At 51.2% G+C, this 16,750-nt stretch overlaps 1 protein-coding gene across 1 annotated transcript; it reads right to left on the bottom strand.

The window, feature by feature from the left end:
• Positions 1–1,774: 1,774 nt before the first annotated feature.
• Positions 1,775–6,313, bottom strand: LOC124653754 (DEAD-box ATP-dependent RNA helicase 7-like). Its single transcript, XM_047192817.1, has 13 exons — positions 5,766–6,313; positions 4,795–4,929; positions 4,563–4,703; positions 4,361–4,472; positions 4,095–4,165; positions 3,850–4,004; positions 3,646–3,757; positions 3,235–3,336; positions 2,922–3,154; positions 2,735–2,831; positions 2,555–2,649; positions 2,325–2,458; positions 1,775–2,227 (listed from the first exon to the last, which is right to left on the bottom strand). Exons 1-13 carry the CDS (start codon positions 6,300–6,302, stop codon positions 2,016–2,018), a joined length of 2,136 nt encoding a protein of 711 aa, XP_047048773.1. The 5' UTR covers positions 6,303–6,313; the 3' UTR covers positions 1,775–2,015.
• Positions 6,314–16,750: the final 10,437 nt, after the last annotated feature.

Genomic DNA, 16,750 nt, shown 5'->3' with positions numbered 1-16,750 from the left:
GATCTCGCAGTTTAAGGCTGTGGTTAGATTTATCTTAATTACTTTCTTGTAGTTGAGGATGCTTGCAAGGGGTATAATCACAAGTATGTATTAGTCCTAGGAAGGGCGGTACATTAGCATAGGTTCACCCACACAACACTTATCAAAACAATGAAGATTAATTAGCCGTATGTAGCGAAAGCACTAGACTAAAATCCCGTGTGTCCTCGAGAACGTTTGGTCATTATAAGTAAAAAAACCGGCTTGTCCTTTGTGCTAAAAAGGATTGGGCCACTCGCTGCAATTATTACTCTCGCACTTTACTTACTCGTACTTTATTCATCTGTTACATCAAAACCCCCTGAATACTTGTCTGTGAGCATTTACAGTGAATTCTTCATCGAAACTGCTTGTCAACACCTTCTGCTCCTCGTTGGGATCGACATTCTTACTTATCGAAGATACTACGATACACCCCCTATACTTGTGGGTCATCAGGCTTCTGCCGGTGAATCGTGGACGTGATATACGACGCGCGCGGCAATATGTACCTCCACATCGGCTGGGAGAAGTTCGCGCGCTACCACCGCCTCCCAGCCGTCTTCGTGCTCATGTTCTCCTACTTTGGCAAGAGGGACATGACCGTCAAGGTGTTCGACGAGACGCGTTGCCGCCGCCACTACCACGGCGACAGCGCCGAGGAGGACGACGACTGAGTGTTGTTTCTTCGCAGCGAATATCGGCACGCATGTTTTTGGATGTTCTTCCTCGAAAGAACCAACATGGGCATCCTCACCAGCTGGATTTTCCAGTTTGGGTGACTGGGTGTGCCCTCGAGTGTTCTTTCTTGGCAGCGAACGCACGAAACCTGCAATGACCGGCCTAGTTAGGTTTAGTTTTTTTGCATTTTATATTTGTGTCAACCATGATTCAAACTATGTATTACTTTGGGAAAACCATGTTCCGAACTATATCTTTATGTAAACCACGTTTCCAATTATGTATTAGTTTGTGGAATAGAATGTTTCTTCTCTTTATTCCATTTTCTATGCATTTATTTGTGATTTTAATTCAAAATATCTATCGAGGCCGCCGGTTTGGAGGCGCCGGTGTGGGAACAGCTCCCCCAAATGGAGGATGAAGTGCCGACGTCCCTCAAACGGAGGTGCCGGCGCCTCTGCCGGGACTATTTGGGGGGCCTTACACCCGAAAACAGAAGGCCTTATATTCGAAGGATCACAGTAGAACATCGCAACCACCATTCAAAGCGATGTGCTACTGCTAACATCATCTTCAAACAAAGGGAGTAGTTTTGGTTACATGTACACATCAGAATTCCGTAGACCTGGCGACAAAACTCGGCAACAGCCCCACCTATGCAAACGCCTACAAAGTGTCGGGTTCAAAGCAAAATAGATAGTGACATCAAGTGCACAACACAGCTGGAGTAGTGAACAAAAGTTGATTCGTGGGGACAAAATACAGTTGTCAAGAGAGAGAACAAATAGAATTTGCGTCCCAAGGTAAAAATGATGACAGATTCAGTTGTTTCAAAAGGAAGAACTGACGACACTGCAGCCTAAACGTATATTTTTCAAGCAGCAACATACCCAGCAGTTTGAGCAATGGCACCACGGTCTCCAGAGGAAGAACAGATTTGAAAGTAGATTTGCAAGTAAACAGCTGATTGCTTCATGTTTTTCAATCTATAGTTCATTCATAACAGTGTCTTTACTATCAGATAAAAGAGTTGTTGCAAAAGGAAGAACAGCATTATATCCGAAGCTAGATTTGAAACCAGAATGGAGTAGTTCATTTGTTCCGAAACAACAAACTATAGGTTCATTCATAACAGTGTCTTGAGTATGATCAAATATTTTACACTCTTCCGATGGCAAACTTGATCGTCATAATCTCTGGGACAACACTAGAGAATAAAATAAAGAAACCCGATACACGGCGCAGTCAAAACTCTGACGATTCCCTGTGCCTCTCTCAAACTCCCGTCAAAAATAGATTACGCTGCTCCGAGGTCTTCACCTCCTGCCAAACCTTCCACCACCTCCCCTGCCTCTCCCACCAAAACCTCCTCGGCCACCACCACCACCCCCAAATCTCCTGCCACCACCGCCACGACCACCGCCGCCGCCCCACCTCGACCCACCACCCCTTGACTGCTGCTCCCTCTCTTGCAAGGCTGGCAGTTCCTTCACTTCATCAAGTGTCACACCAGCTGCGTTCTCAACGCCTACAGGGTATCACCAAGCAGTTTAATTTAGATTCCAATTACAGTCAAATAGAATTTTCTACTACTTCAAGTGAAACAGTACAAAAAAGGCTAATACCTTGAAGATAATCTTGAACCTCTTCTGAAGGAACATCAAATACAGCGCCTCTCCCATCAGAGGTAAGGGCTACACCCTGCACATTTGAAAGTCTGTCTTCTGGCATGAACCTCTTCAAAGTGGAAATAACATACCTGCACACATAATACATTTTTGAATCATCAGTAAGAAAAGATCAAACTCCACACAAAGCCCAAAAACCAGCACAACTTGGGAAGTTAGTTACTCACGATGGTGTATACATCGTACTGCCAGTTGAAAGATGTAATGTAGTACAGTTCTCCATGGAAGAAAGCAACGATCTCTTCTTTATGTCAGTGTACCCCTAAGAAATACAATTTATGTTAAGTACTCAATTAACAGCACAAGCATGACAGTACAAACATAAAACTAGATGGAAACAAACTTACAACTGCCTTTGCAAGGGCTTTGGCTAGTAGATCGACTGCAGACATGCTGGAAGAACTTAACAGCTCTTCTGCTTGTTGCCGGAAAACAGGAATAACACTGCATTGCATCGGTCCACAAGTTAATGGAACAATTCAATCCAGCACATAATCGGTGAAGTACCAAGAATAACTAATCAGAATATGTTACCTGTCAGACACACTTGCAATGGCTTCTGCTGCTTCATTGCCAGCAGATTGTGCCACATCGCTAGGCTGCGGCGCAGATACATGTTCAAACTTCACCCCAGACTCCCTCTCTATTCTGGTCAAACCAAATTTATATCTGGGTTCAAAAAGCATGACTGCAATGCCAGTATTCCCTGCTCTCCCTGTGCGACCTGACCGGTGGATGTAAGCTTCAACATCCTTTGGAGGCTCGCACTGGTGATTTGGAAATTATATCAGCAAGGTGCTTGCATAGTTCTTAGCAAAATTATTCAACTGCGGAAAAAGTGGCATACCTGAATGATAAGCTGCACATCATTAATATCAAGACCCCTCGCAGCCACATTTGTAGCAACCAGAACAACAAACTTGCCGCTTCTGAATCCAGCAATAACTACCTATTAACATCATTCGGGAATCAGTATTAGAATAGAACAGCTGCGCTTAACAGTTATAAGCACATTACAAATTGATGGACAAGCTACTAATCAATACTCTGAAATAGATTTTAAGTCCACACGCATAGAAGAACAAGTTTCCAGATAATAAAACAGTACGTTGTACATGTACATGCCTTCAACAACTATAGGGGAACTAAATCCAAAATTAGGAGAGTTTGTTTGCACAGAGAACAGTAAATTGTTTTAATGCAAGCACATGGGGCACAGAGAACATAAAGAAATAATGGTCGAAACAGAATGACTCACTTCACGTTGAGCTTGCGCGATATCTCCATGCAAGGCACGGGATCCAGGAATCAAACCAGAGAGCTCTGATGCAGAATCTTTTGTCTCGGTGAAAATAATGGTTCGCCCTCCACTGAAACCGAATATAAACTTTTAGTAGGCTGGTGAAAATTGTGCTGGTGCATTAGCGGTCTAGCGCACAGGAAGAATACTGGAAGTACATACTGGCTATAGCATCGAATGATGTCTGGAATAACTCGTGCCCTTGCAGCACGGTTACAGGGAAGAGCAAGATGCCTGACAGATGCACTAGCTTTCATTTTCTCGTTGCCAACAAGATCAACAGTCTTCTTGTCAGGTTTCAAGAACCTCATTGAGAGCTGTGATCATTCCAGAGTATGATCAGTCCACGTGCTCATTGAATAAGATAATCAACAGGAGTAACATTTTTTTGTCAAAGTGGTTTATACCTTCTTTACCCACTCTGGTAGAGTAGCACTGAACAGAAGTGTCTGTACTTTTGTGACATCTTCAACTTTGCCTGTTTAAAACAAAAAAAGGTATTTAGATAAAACAGGAAAGCAAGTGACATTCTAAGTAAAGTACTCCATGAGTGACTCCGTAAACAATGAATAACAACATCAAGTAAACTATCTCAATAGAATTGTAAGTACGTATATAGAACCATGACAACATAAGAGACTGAACTGAACAAACGTCTAGTATCAGGACATACCAAGAATAAGCTCAACATCGTCAACAAACCCCATGTTAAGCATTTCATCAGCCTCATCAAGGACACGGAACTTCAAGGCCTTCAAGTTGAGTGTTCCCTTGACAATCAAATCCTGGGAAAGATAGCAGTACCACAAACATGAGAACAAAATCAGGAGGGCTCAAAATCTAGTAAACCAGGGATCACCAGAGAACAATAGTACCTTCACACGGCCAGGGGTACCAACAACAACGTCAACCCCCTTTCTCATTGCCATCTCTTGAGGGCGATAGGGAGAGCCTCCATAAGCACAGCATGTAGAAAACCCAAATGCTCCACCATAATACTCAAAGTCAGCGTGCACCTGCAAATTTTATTTTGGGAATGTCAGGACAGGAATGATTTGGAGCGCTGAAAGAACTATCTTTGTCAAGAATCAGATAGTAGTATTATACCTGATTGGCTAGCTCTCTGGTAGGTAGCAGAACCAAAATGCTTGGAGGCCTGCCGTAGTCAGTCCTTCTGGTTGCCTTGTGTGGCCCATTGACCAATGACTCCAGTATGGGGAGAACAAAAGCCAGAGTTTTGCCCTACAATCAACATCTCTTAGTAGGTTATACAGAAAATTCAGTAAGTATAACATGGAACATAAGGAAAAACTGATATATGTCATTCTGTCTACGGCTTCAAAATGAATGATTTTCCAGGTTGATCATGGTCGTGGTCATATCAAGCTGTCCAAGCAGTGCCATTAGGTTGATCTCTGTATCGAAATTGACAAGTGACGTAAACCAGAGATCAATCCTATTGTATTCTATCATACCAAATTCTTGTCACGGACTTCAGAACATGATCATAAAAAATTGTGCAAACAATGTGATTAGGTTTATTCCTAATTCTAGCTTGATCGTATAAATTTCACTAAGCAAGTTTGCTCTTTTGAGATGTAAACAAATATGACAATAGTAAGTCACGAATCACGAGGGTACCTAGCCTGCAAATGTATCAAACGAACAGATTAAAAAAACGATGTATTATAATCAAAGGAATTCTTTTTTTCAGATAGATGGGAAATCAATGGAATTCTGATTATGGTCTTATCAAACTGTGCGAGCAGTGCCATTAGGTTGATCTCTGAGTCGAATTTGCCAGGTGACGTAAACCAGAGACTAATCCTATTGTATCCTGGTCGTACCAAATTCTGGCCCTAGGCTTGAGAACATGATAATCTAAAATTGCGCAAGCAATGTGATTAGGTCGATTCCTAAATGAGAAACGTTGCTCCTATATATATCTTGATCGCATAAATTTGACTAACAAGTTCGCTCTTTTGGGATCTACTAAGAGCATGATAAAATAACTCACAAATCACATGTGTTGCAAATGTGTAGAGAAGGAGCCAGACAGATTAAAAGGATCATGTTACCTGTCCAGTGCGCGCGCGTCCGACGAGGTCGTTGCCGTCGAGGAGGAGGCTGAAGGTGCTGGCCTGGATGGGGAAGAGCGTCTTGATGCCCTTGGCCCTGAGCTTGAGCTTGAGCGGCTCGGAGATGCGGAAGTTGTCGAGCGAGTTGGGGTCGGCGGGGTCCTCCTCCTCCTCCTCCTCGCCGCTGGCGGTGAGCTCCCCATCGTTCTCCACCTCCTCCTCCTCCTCCATCACCTCATCCTCTTCCTCCTCCACCTCGGCTTGGACGACCTTCTTGGCCTTCTTGTCCTTCTTCTCCTTCTTGGCCTTCTTGGCCGCGCGGTCGGACTCGGAGCTGGTGCTGCTGGTGCCCTCCTCGTCGTCTGAGGAGGAGGGCGCCTTGGCCTTGCGCTTCTTGTCCTTCTTCTCCTTCTTTGCCGAGGTGGCGGCGGCGGCGGCGGCCTCGGCCTCGGCGGCCTTGAGCTGCTTGCGCTTGGCCTTCCTGGAGGCGGAGTCGTCGACGGCCATGGGCTCGGGGACGGCGGCGATGGAAGGCATGGACGGGTGAGAACGGGAGGTGGCGGCGGCGGGAGGCTGGCGAGGGATGCGCAGCCGGGAAAGAGGGGGGAGAGAGGTTCGGCGTCCCGAGGTTTATGTAGGAACGGAGCGGTTGAGCAAACCCTAGGGCGGCGTGTGGCTGACGGGTGGGGCCGTGCGTTTTTGCTGGGGGTGGTGACAGGTGGACCGCCGCCGGCCGAGCGATGGAGATATTTTCTGCGGGAGGCAAGCGTGGCCGTTGCGTCTTCGTCCACCGTGGAAAGCGTCGACCTGTCTTGACTAGAGCGGTTCCTGGGCTGGGCCTTTGCATTTGGGATGCTTTCAAGTGACTTCAAGCTTCAGTTTGGGTCTAGCCCAACACTTACGGTAAGCTCAAAAAAATGAGAGGCCCAAAGATTAGCCCTTGGTGGCTTTGTTTTATAGAAGAAGCTTAAAAGAGAGAATCGGGGAATTGCCTCTCTCATTATATAAACCATTTTACTGTGGTTGTTGTTGTGGGTATACTTCATGGGTGTACCATCGACAGTGCCTAGATCCGGCAAGCCCGGGTGGCCCATAGACGGTGATGAGGCATGTGGCCCATCGGGCGGCCCGATTCTTGTTGATCATGAAGGAAGAAGTCCAGCCCGGGATCGGCGGGCCGGATCCGTACCGACATAGGAGTAACCCGGATCCATGGAGGCCCATGAGGAACCCGGATCCGATACGACGTATATGGAAGGCGGATCCGTGACGTGCACGGCAAGATATTGTACCGTAGTTAGGCTGTACGTAATCCGGCTAGGACTCTCCATGTAAACCCTAGATCCGTGCGCCTTTATAAGCCGGATCCCGGGAGCCCTAGAGGCACAACCACAACTCATTGTAACAACGCGAAAGCGCCCGGATAATTCCGGACAAGCGGCGGTAGGCCCTGTCATCGTGCGGGTGTTCCGAAGGCTGGGTAACTCGCGTACCACCGTCCCGTGTGCACTCCGCCCTATGGCCCCTACTTCTTCTCCCCCTCGTGAGGATCCCTCCTCCGAGGTACCGTCGATTAGGCAACGACGGTTGGCGCCCACCGTGGGGCCTGTGGCGTACGGAGGCCGGAACCGGGAGGGTTCCGCCATGGGAAGCTACGACGACACCATCGGCGTGGGGCGAGTCCTCTACGCCGGAAATCTGCCGATCGTCCCTCCGGATGAGTGCTTGGATTCCGGCTAAAACCGACCCCATCAAGCTCTCCATCGTCCCAGTTGGCGGCATACACATCTTCATCGGGGAAACCGTCGATTCCGATGGAAACCCACTGGTAAGTAGCGGCGACGCGACCGCCGGCGAGCGAGGACGCGGTCGCGAAGATCCGATCCGAGACGGCTGGAACTTCCTAGTGAGGATTCCGCCTTAGATCCGGAAAAATCAAAGCCCACCCAATCCGCCCACGAGCGGGAAACAAAGGTGGAAGACCAATGCAGATCCGCTCGGGTTTCCCGGGTGTTAGAGAAGCAAAGGTGTCACTTCGTACACTTCTTGGCCCATACCGCCGGAACCGCCCCTCAAGCGGTCGGAGCTGGTCCCGAGCGAGGAAGAGGCACCGGAAAACGTCGCGAGATCCGGGTCGGGCTCAGCTCGTCGGAGAAAGCAAAGCTCCGGGTGAAGAGTCGATCTTGGGCAACCTGAGCCCAATCTCCGGTGATACCGCGTCCATGGAATCCGATGACTTCGTCCGAAAGCTTGAGGAGTACGGCCGCGACGATCAGCTCGAGGTCGATTCCGCCTTACCTAAGCGAGGTCCTCGCAACCGTGGCACCGGCTGGAAGAGCGAGGAAGGTGAAGACGAAAACACCGCCTCCGACCCCGGACCGTCCAATGTCGGATCTCCGCTAGATCGGATCCGTCCCCCGAGGATGTCCTGTCTCCGGAAGAGCTGGTCGAACAAGCACGCATGGACCTGGTCGCAAAGTACGGTGTCCTCAATAAACCAATAACCCCCGATGATGCCGCGGATCCGGAAGCTCTAGAAGCAACAAGACGGGAGATGCTAGCTACGCCAAAAAGTTCGCAAATACCGCAGCTGCGATCGTTGGACGAGAGGACGAAGCAGCCAACTTCGTGGAACACTTCAAGAAGAAGGACCGCGAGGTCGATGAATCTCTTGCAAAGGTCGGGGAGCTTGAGAAGCCTTTGGGAGGCCAAGGTAAAGTTCGTCGAAGAGGAGGAAGCTAGGATCGGGCGTGAAGCCATCCCTCCCCGCGGGATTACCTTCGCCACCCCCACGGTACGGCGGCCGCTCGCAACTCCAAAGGACAATATGAAGAAGGCTGCTGAGATCTTAAAGAAGAAGAACGAGGAGATTGACATCGAATTCGTTCGCACGCTCGTTGCTTCGGCGGTGAAGCGGCGAGCAAGGCCGACACTTCGCGCAGGTTGGAATCCAATCCGGATCAATGTGTATCTACCGCGCGAAGGACGCCCGTGTCAATCGCCACCCCGATGATGAATCACGCACCGGATCCTCGGAACGCAGAAGGAAAGTCGGGGAACACCCAAATCCTATCCCCGTACCGTCAAAGACGCCACCGTCGAGATCCAAGAAAGGGAAAGGATGCAATGTACTACGGACGTGAGAAGTACCGGAACCCCTCTCCTCCGCCTAATGGTTACCCGCGACCCCCTCGCCGCCGTAGTCCAGCCGGAAACACCGGGCCCCGGGGGCATGGTGGAATCGTTATCCGCGACAACGTGCTGCCAAGAAACGAAAACGGGGAGCGCTCGCCGGAACCGCGCCGGAACCGGAACATCCCTCGGGAGCCGGAGCCCGGGAGGAGTCGGAATGAGGAGCGCGACCCAGAACCTCGCCGTAGTCGCGACCCAGAGCCTCGCCGAAGCCATAACCCGGAGCCCCGCCGGCACGACCAAGGCAGCCAACGCCACGGCGAAGGCAGCCATAGGAGCCGGAGTCAGTACCGAGAGGGGCGAGGAGAATCAGAAGCCGGAAGCAAGAAAGCAGACCGACCACCTCGCGGGTCTCCCTCACCTCCACCTAGCGGTGGTGGCGGAGGTGGAGGCGGAGGCGGCGGCCGAAGCTCTCGCTCTCGCTCAAAATCTCCACGTCACGGCTCGCGCGACGCGCGGGACCGCCTCAACGAGTACGGAGCGACTACATTGGTCCGAAGTGCTTTGGCGAGAATGATTCGAGAAGAACCAAAGCCAAGGAGCTCCCTCAAGCTACCGGAAATCCGAAGCATTATGATGGCACCGAAAGGCCGGATACCTGGATTGAGGACTACTACAATGCGGTAACCTTCGCCGGAGGAACCCCTAACATCGCCTGCCGCATGCTCCGGTTGTACCTTGTAGGACCAGCCCGGATGCGGCTCGGCGACCTCGAGAAGAACTCCATCTTTTGCTGGTTCGACACTGAAGACCGCTTTTGAGAAACACTTCGGGGGCACCTACAAAAGACCTGCCACGGCAAGCGACTTACAAGCTTGTATCCGGAAGAAGGGAGAAACCTCAAGAAACTTCCTCACACGATGGTTGGCATGCGAGGAACGAGTGCGAAAACGTCGATCACACCACTGCCATGTACGCCTTTATTGGTGGACTGCGAGAGAGGAGGATTGCTTGAGACATAAGCTTACATGTTTGGCTAACGCCAACAAGCCGACTCTGGATGAGATGATCTCCATCGCCGGTGATCACACTGCCGCCGATGACGACGCGGGCGGTGACATCGCAGCTACGGCAATCCCCCTGCACCGGCGGAAGAAGAACCGCGATAACGGTAACAATAGCGGCCACAAACGCAAAAACCACGATGACCGGAAGAGTGGCGGATCCGAGATGGTCGCCATGGCGTTCCAACGCGGAGGTTCGGGAGGCGGAAGAGGACGCGGCCGTGGAGGCGGAGCCGGCGGGGGTCGGCGGCATGGCACGAGGTCACCGGCGGCGGATCCCGCGCCCCGCAAACCTACGAGGAGTACGGAGACATGCCCTGCACGGCCCACTTGGATCCGGCTACGGGGAAGTCCACTCATACCAACCGCAAGCGCAAATGGGTCAACGACCTCAAGAACGACCCGGAGGCGAGGATACAAGCGAGCCCGGAAGCACCGCCCACGCGGCAAAGGAGGCAAGGGGAAGAACAAGGACAAGGAGGAGGACAGGTTCCGAGGCGATGGACGAGGATGATAACTCGCCGGATCCCAAAGCCGGAACCGCGAGGAAAATCCAACCCCTTCGAGAAGAAGAGCGTGGGGGCTTACCACACCTTCCTCGGAACCCCCACGATCCGCGCTGCAAAATCAGCTACCCGGTTCTCGAACGCCACGGTTCCGGCTGTGCCGCGATATGTCGGGTGGTCGGAAGTTCCGTGCACATTTGACGGGGCGGATCATCCCGCCTCTGTGCCAAAAGAATATTACGCCTTGGTTGTGAGTCCCCGCATAGACGGGTATGACTTCTCCAAGTGCCTCATGGATGGCGGAGCCGGCTTGAACATCATGTACACGGAGACTGCGGAGCGGATGAACCTCACCAAGGAACAGCTCAAACACAGCACAGCTGAGTTTCACGGCGTGGTTCCGGGTAAGAAGGCGAACTCCCTCGGCAGCATCACACTTCCCGTGGCCTTCGGCGATGTTCATAATTTCCGCGAGGAGAAGATCACGTTCGAAGTTGTGCCCTTCAAGAGCTCCTACCATGTCATCTTCGGCAGGCCCACCTACCACAAGTTCCACGCAAGGGCGTGCTATATCTACAACAAGCTCAAGATGCCGGGTCCCAACGGTATGATCACCATAACCGGAGACTACAAAAAGGCTCATGAGTGCGAGTTGGGCGAAGCCGCCTTCGCGAGTCTGTCATATCCGGAGAAGAGCTGAAAGGCTACGGGGCCGCGGTGGATCCGGCGAGATGCGAGACCACCAAGAAGCAGATCTCCGAGCGAGAAAACCTCCTTCAAGCCCGCGATAGAAACTAAGAAGCATGACCTTATTCCGGGTGACTCTTCCAAACAGGTTTCGGTCGGGGCAAACATGGACCCTAAATAGGAAAGCGCGCTCGTCGAGTTCCTCCGCGCTAACATGGATATCTTCGCATGGCAACCTTCGACATGTCCGGAGTACCTAGGGAACTCGCCGAGCACTACCTCAACATCAATCCGGGGGCTAAACCAGTGAAGCAAGCTATGCGACGCTTTGGAGACAAGAAGCGCCGCGCCATAGGAATGGAACTAGCAAAGTTACTAGAAGCGAGGTTTTGTAATAGAAGTTATTCACACCGATTGGGTCGCGAATCCCGTCCTTGTACCCAAAAAGAACAACGAAATACTAAGAATGTGCATCGATTACTACGGCTTGAACAAACATTGCCCGAAGGATCCGTTCCCCTTGCCGCGCATTGACCAAGTCATTGATTCGACGGCGGGGCGGAACTCTGTGTTTTCTTGATGCGTATTCCGGGTATCATCGGATCCGGATGAAGGAATCCGACCAAAAGGCGACTTCATTCATAACCCCGTTTGGTACTTACTTGCTATGTTACTATGCCTTTTGGTTTGAAAAATGCGGGTGCTACTTACCGGCGTACGATGCGGCGGTGCTCGAAGGACCAAATTGGCCGGAACGTGCACGCTTACGTCGACGACATCGCGGTCATGACCCGGAAAGGATCCGACTTGATCAGCGACCTCACAGAAACCTTCAACAACCTCCGCAGGTACAAGATGATGTTGAATCCGCTGAAGTGCGTTTTTGGCGTGCCAGCCGGAAAACTCCTTGGCTTCATAGTCTCTCACAGAGGCATTGAGGTGAACCCGGAAAAGATCAAGGCAATCCTGTGTATCAAACGGCCAACTTGTCTCAAAGATGTGCAACGACTAACTGGTTGCGTTGCAGCAATCAGCAGGTTTGTTAGCCGTCTTGGCGAGAAGGCGCTACCTCCGTACAAGCTGCTGAAGAAAACGAGACAAATTTGTGCCGGGACGACGCAGCCGACGCAGCTCTCCGTGGGTTGAAGGAAATACTAACCTCCCCACCTATCTTGGCAGCCCCGGTAGAGTCGAGCCAATGCTCCTTTATACGGCGGCTACCAACAAGGTCGTCGACCTCGTCATCGTGGTGGAGCGAAAGGAAGAAGGTCATGAATATGACGTCCAAAGACCTGTCTACTACATAAGCGAGGTGCTTGACGGAGTCAAAGCAAAGATACCCTCACTTTCAGAAGCTAGCTTATGGAGTATTCCTAGGCAGCCGGAAATTGAGACACTACTTTCAAGAGCACCCAGTAACAGTTGTGAGTAAAGCTCCGCTGTCAACAATTCTCAACAACGGCGACGCAACGGGACGAACGGCTAAATGGGGCATCGAATTATCCGCCTTCGACATCGCTTACAAGCCAAGGACTGCGGTCAAATCCCAAGTCTTGGCAGATTTCGTTGCGGATTGGACGAAGCTCCGGATGCAAGTCCGGAGCCGGAACCGAAAACATGGGTCATGCACTTCGACGGATCCAAGCAGCATCAAGGCTCAGGAGCCGGAGTCACCACGAAGTCCCCTACCGGAGAAGAGCTGCAGTATGTTCTGCAGATCCACTTCGAAGCTACAAATAACATGGCGGAATACGAGGCTCTACTACACGGTCTGCGCATCGCTAAGGAAATCGGGATCAAGCACATCATATGCTTGTGGAGATTCCGACACTGGTGGCACAACAAGTAGCCGGAACCTGGAACGCCGAAATTCCGTCATGGCGGCCTACGGAGACGAAGTTGACGAGCTCGCCAAGTGCTTCCTCGGATACGAAGTCAAGTACGTCGAAGAGACGACAATACGGCGGCGGATATGCTATCCAAGCTCGGATCCGGCGAGAAGACCAATTCCGCCTGGAATTTTCCTAGAGCATCTCCGGATACCCTCGGTGAAGGGCGCTAACCCGGAAAACCCGGATGTGGCGGTGTCTCCGGCTAAAGAGGTATTGGCTACCATTCCGGCTTGGACACGGCCTTTCCTGGACTACCTCATCGATCGAAGCTGCCGGAGGACGAGGTCCTCGCGCGCCGGATCATCGGACGAGCACGATCCTACACAATTGTCGATGGACAGCTCTACAAACGAAGCGCAACGGGGGTGTTTCTCAAATGCGTCTCCAATCAAGATGGCATTGAAATCCTCGGAGAGATCCACGCGGGGATTGCGGGCACCATGCCGCTCCCGGATCACTCGTTGCAAAAGCTTTTCGGCTAGGCTTTTATTGGCTCACGGCTAAAGAAGATGCTTGATAAGATAGTCAAGACCTGCCGAGGTTGTCGGTACTACGCTACTCAACCAAACGCTCCAGCCCAAGAGCTGAAGACCATACCTATCACCTGGCCATTTGCGGTGCGGGGGCTCGATATGGTTGGTAAATTGAAAAGATCATCTCCGGCGGTTGTGAATACCTCCTGGTCGCTGTTGACAAGTTCAGCAAGTGGATCGAGGCCAAGCCAGTGAGAAAAGCCGATGGTGCTACGGCACTAAAATTCGTCTGCAGCCTCGTGATGAGATTCGGCATCCCACACGGCATAATCACAGATAATGGCACGAACTTCGCTCAAGGAGAATTAAAGGATTATTGTGAGACAATGGGGATACGGCCGGACCTCGCATCCGTGGCTCATCCACGGTCCAATGGTCGGGTTGAAAGGGCTAACGGCCTAATATTATCGGGAATTAAACCACGCCTTGAAGGACCGCTGCGACGAGCAGGCTGGAGCTTGGGCCGACGAGTTGGAAGCTGTTACGTGGAGTTTACGAACTACCCCTAACGGATCAACGGGGTTTACTCCCTTTTTCCTGGTATACGGATCCGAAGCCGTGCTCCCCTCCGACATCATCCACGATTCACCGCGAGTTTCCGCCTACAATGAAGAAACGGTGACGAGGCCGGACGGCTATCCGTGGACCTGATCGAGGAAGCTCGGAACTTAGCAGACCAAAGATCCGCCATCTATCAGCAAAGGCTCCGACGTTATCACAGTCGTCGAGTCCGGAAACGCTCCTTCATGGCAGGAGACCTGGTCCTCCGCCTTCGACAGGTGAAAGACCATAAGCTGCAATCCCCATGGGAAGGACCTTTCGTCGTTAGCAAAGTACTTCACAACGGGTCGTACTACCTTGTTGATTTCCGCGAGCTAAGGGATAGACCTGCTAATTGGCGCCGGAAACGCAAGCGTGAGGATCCGGATGACATCTACGATGAAACAGATCGCCCTTGGAATATAGCACAGCTACGTCCTTTCTACACTTAGCATATTTTTTCGAGTTACAAACTACTGTAATAATTATACATGATCAATGAAATAAAGCTTATGGTTCACTCTTTGAGTCTTTTACCTCCTTTACTTGTTCATTTTAGATCGTGTATGTTTTTTCCGACTAAAACCGCAGAGCTGGATATTTCCGCCTAGGCGTGTATGAAAGTTGTGATTTTCAAAATCGTCCTTTAGGACGTAAGCTTAAGTTTTCCGATTAAGTTGTTATACTGTTGCGAACTCGTGGATTCCTAGTAGCGATTTCCGGCACCTACGCACGGGGGCTTGTTTCCGCGGTTATGGACGGATTGCCATTGGGCTTCGTCGCCGGCGGCGGCGTTTCCGGCTAAGGTTTTCCGGCTCGTGGAAGGTCAAGCGGGCAAGCCGGAAAATAACGAAGTCGGCACTTGCTTTCCGACATAAAACGAAACATGCGCATAATATTAAACGGATAGCGAGGATAAGTGTTTCCGCCCCACGCATAATTGTTTCGTTCCTAGCTACTTAAGAATTTAAGTCTTATTACAAACCCTCACTGGGGCCAAAATGATGCAATTTGTTTCATTGTTTTAAACAGGAACTCTACTCGGAGTCTTCCTCTTCAGATTGCTGGTAGCTGGAGCCGTCGTCGCTGCCACCAGATCCGGCTTCAGAGTCGTTTCCAGAGTTCTCTCCGGAGCGCTCGCTGCTGGACCCGGATCCTTCCCCATAAAACTCTGGCTCGCCTGCTTCCTCCTCTGCATCGGAGAAACCTTCGGGCAGATTGTGTTTGCTGTACCAGAACGAGTGATCCACTCGCCTGACAAACAGCTCCTCATAGCCTTCAGTTTCCGCGAGGAGGGCTCATGTCGGAACTCTCGGGGGCTCCGCGTGCGGCTTGCGCCATGTTGAGTGACGGGAAGAAAGCCTTGCGGGTGGCTAGGACTAAGGAGGCGGCTCCGCGCGCCGAAGACTTACGCCGGTCCTTGATGAACTCCGGCACTTGTCGCATAAGTTTGGTCATTGTATCAATGAGCTGTGGTTTTGGCCTTCTTCAGCGACAGGGCCGTGGCGATTCCGCGGCAGGCTTTAAACAACGCATCGATTGAGATCCGCACTTCCTCGTATGCCTCCGTCCTCGTCAGGTTTGAATCCTTTGTCCACTCAAGGCCAAGGCTTGCTGTGGAAGAAAGGGGTTCAGTTCCGTCAGAGAGAATATATAAGCTGGTTGGAGCAAACGACGCGGAAAAATGCTTACGGAAGATAAGCTTGTCAATGGTTTCCGCCTCCGCTTCCAGGGCTTTGTTCTTGGCAATTAAGGAGAGCGCGCGGCCTTGGCTCTTCTCCAGCTTGTCGATCAGTTCCGCCTTCTCGCGGGCATGCTTCTCGGAGAGCTCTTTCCTTGCCTCAATCTCTTTGCTCGAGGATTCTTTCATGAAGTTGTTGAGGGACTCGTTCTCCGCCTCAAGCACCTTGACCTTGGCGGAAAGCTCAGCAAACGAGGCATGCTTGGCAGTTTCTTCGGAGACAGTCAAGTTGCGCATGTTATGCAATATGAACTATGACAACACAAAAAGTGAAATACCCGGGTTTTGTACCTTTAAGGCGGGTCTCGAGCAGGTGGATAGCCTTTTGGCTATTTTCCGCGTTCTGGCGCAGCCCCTCAATCTCCTTGATCTGCTCAAGCACATGGATGCGCAAGTCTTCGTGCAATTTTCGTGTAGTCTGTGAGACGAGCGGGGAGTTAGTCGGATTTAAAATCTTGGGGGCTGGCAAGGAATTCAGTTTGAGGTACAAATATTTTAAATTTCCGCCTAAAGTACATTACGGGAAAGCATCGGATAATACACACGGAGCTATATCACCCAATGCTTGGGGGCTAGTGTTACCTGCCGCACTTCCTTGTGCTTGGCGAAAAAATCTTTCAAATCTTTCTCCGAGTTCCGCGAGATCTCGTGTCTCCTCGTCCGGCTTCCCCCATACCTTGTTCGGCATTGCGGAAACTTCCGCGTGACGCCGTGCGAGGGTGAGCTTACGGAGGGATGGAGTTGGCTCGAGGCTGACTCGGGGCGCATTGGTAACTTGGAGGAGCTTGACCTTCTGCTCTTGTTCTTCATTGGTAGGCCCCGCGAAAGCGGAGCTCAGGCTGATCGGAGGGAGGAACGGGTGAGGAGGTTCCCTTGGCGGAGTCGCCCTG

Source organism: Lolium rigidum, chromosome 5, assembly GCF_022539505.1.
Source record: "Lolium rigidum isolate FL_2022 chromosome 5, APGP_CSIRO_Lrig_0.1, whole genome shotgun sequence".
In the NCBI taxonomy this organism is placed as follows: domain Eukaryota; kingdom Viridiplantae; phylum Streptophyta; class Magnoliopsida; order Poales; family Poaceae; genus Lolium; species Lolium rigidum.
This window is presented reverse-complemented; position numbering and strand designations above follow the sequence as displayed.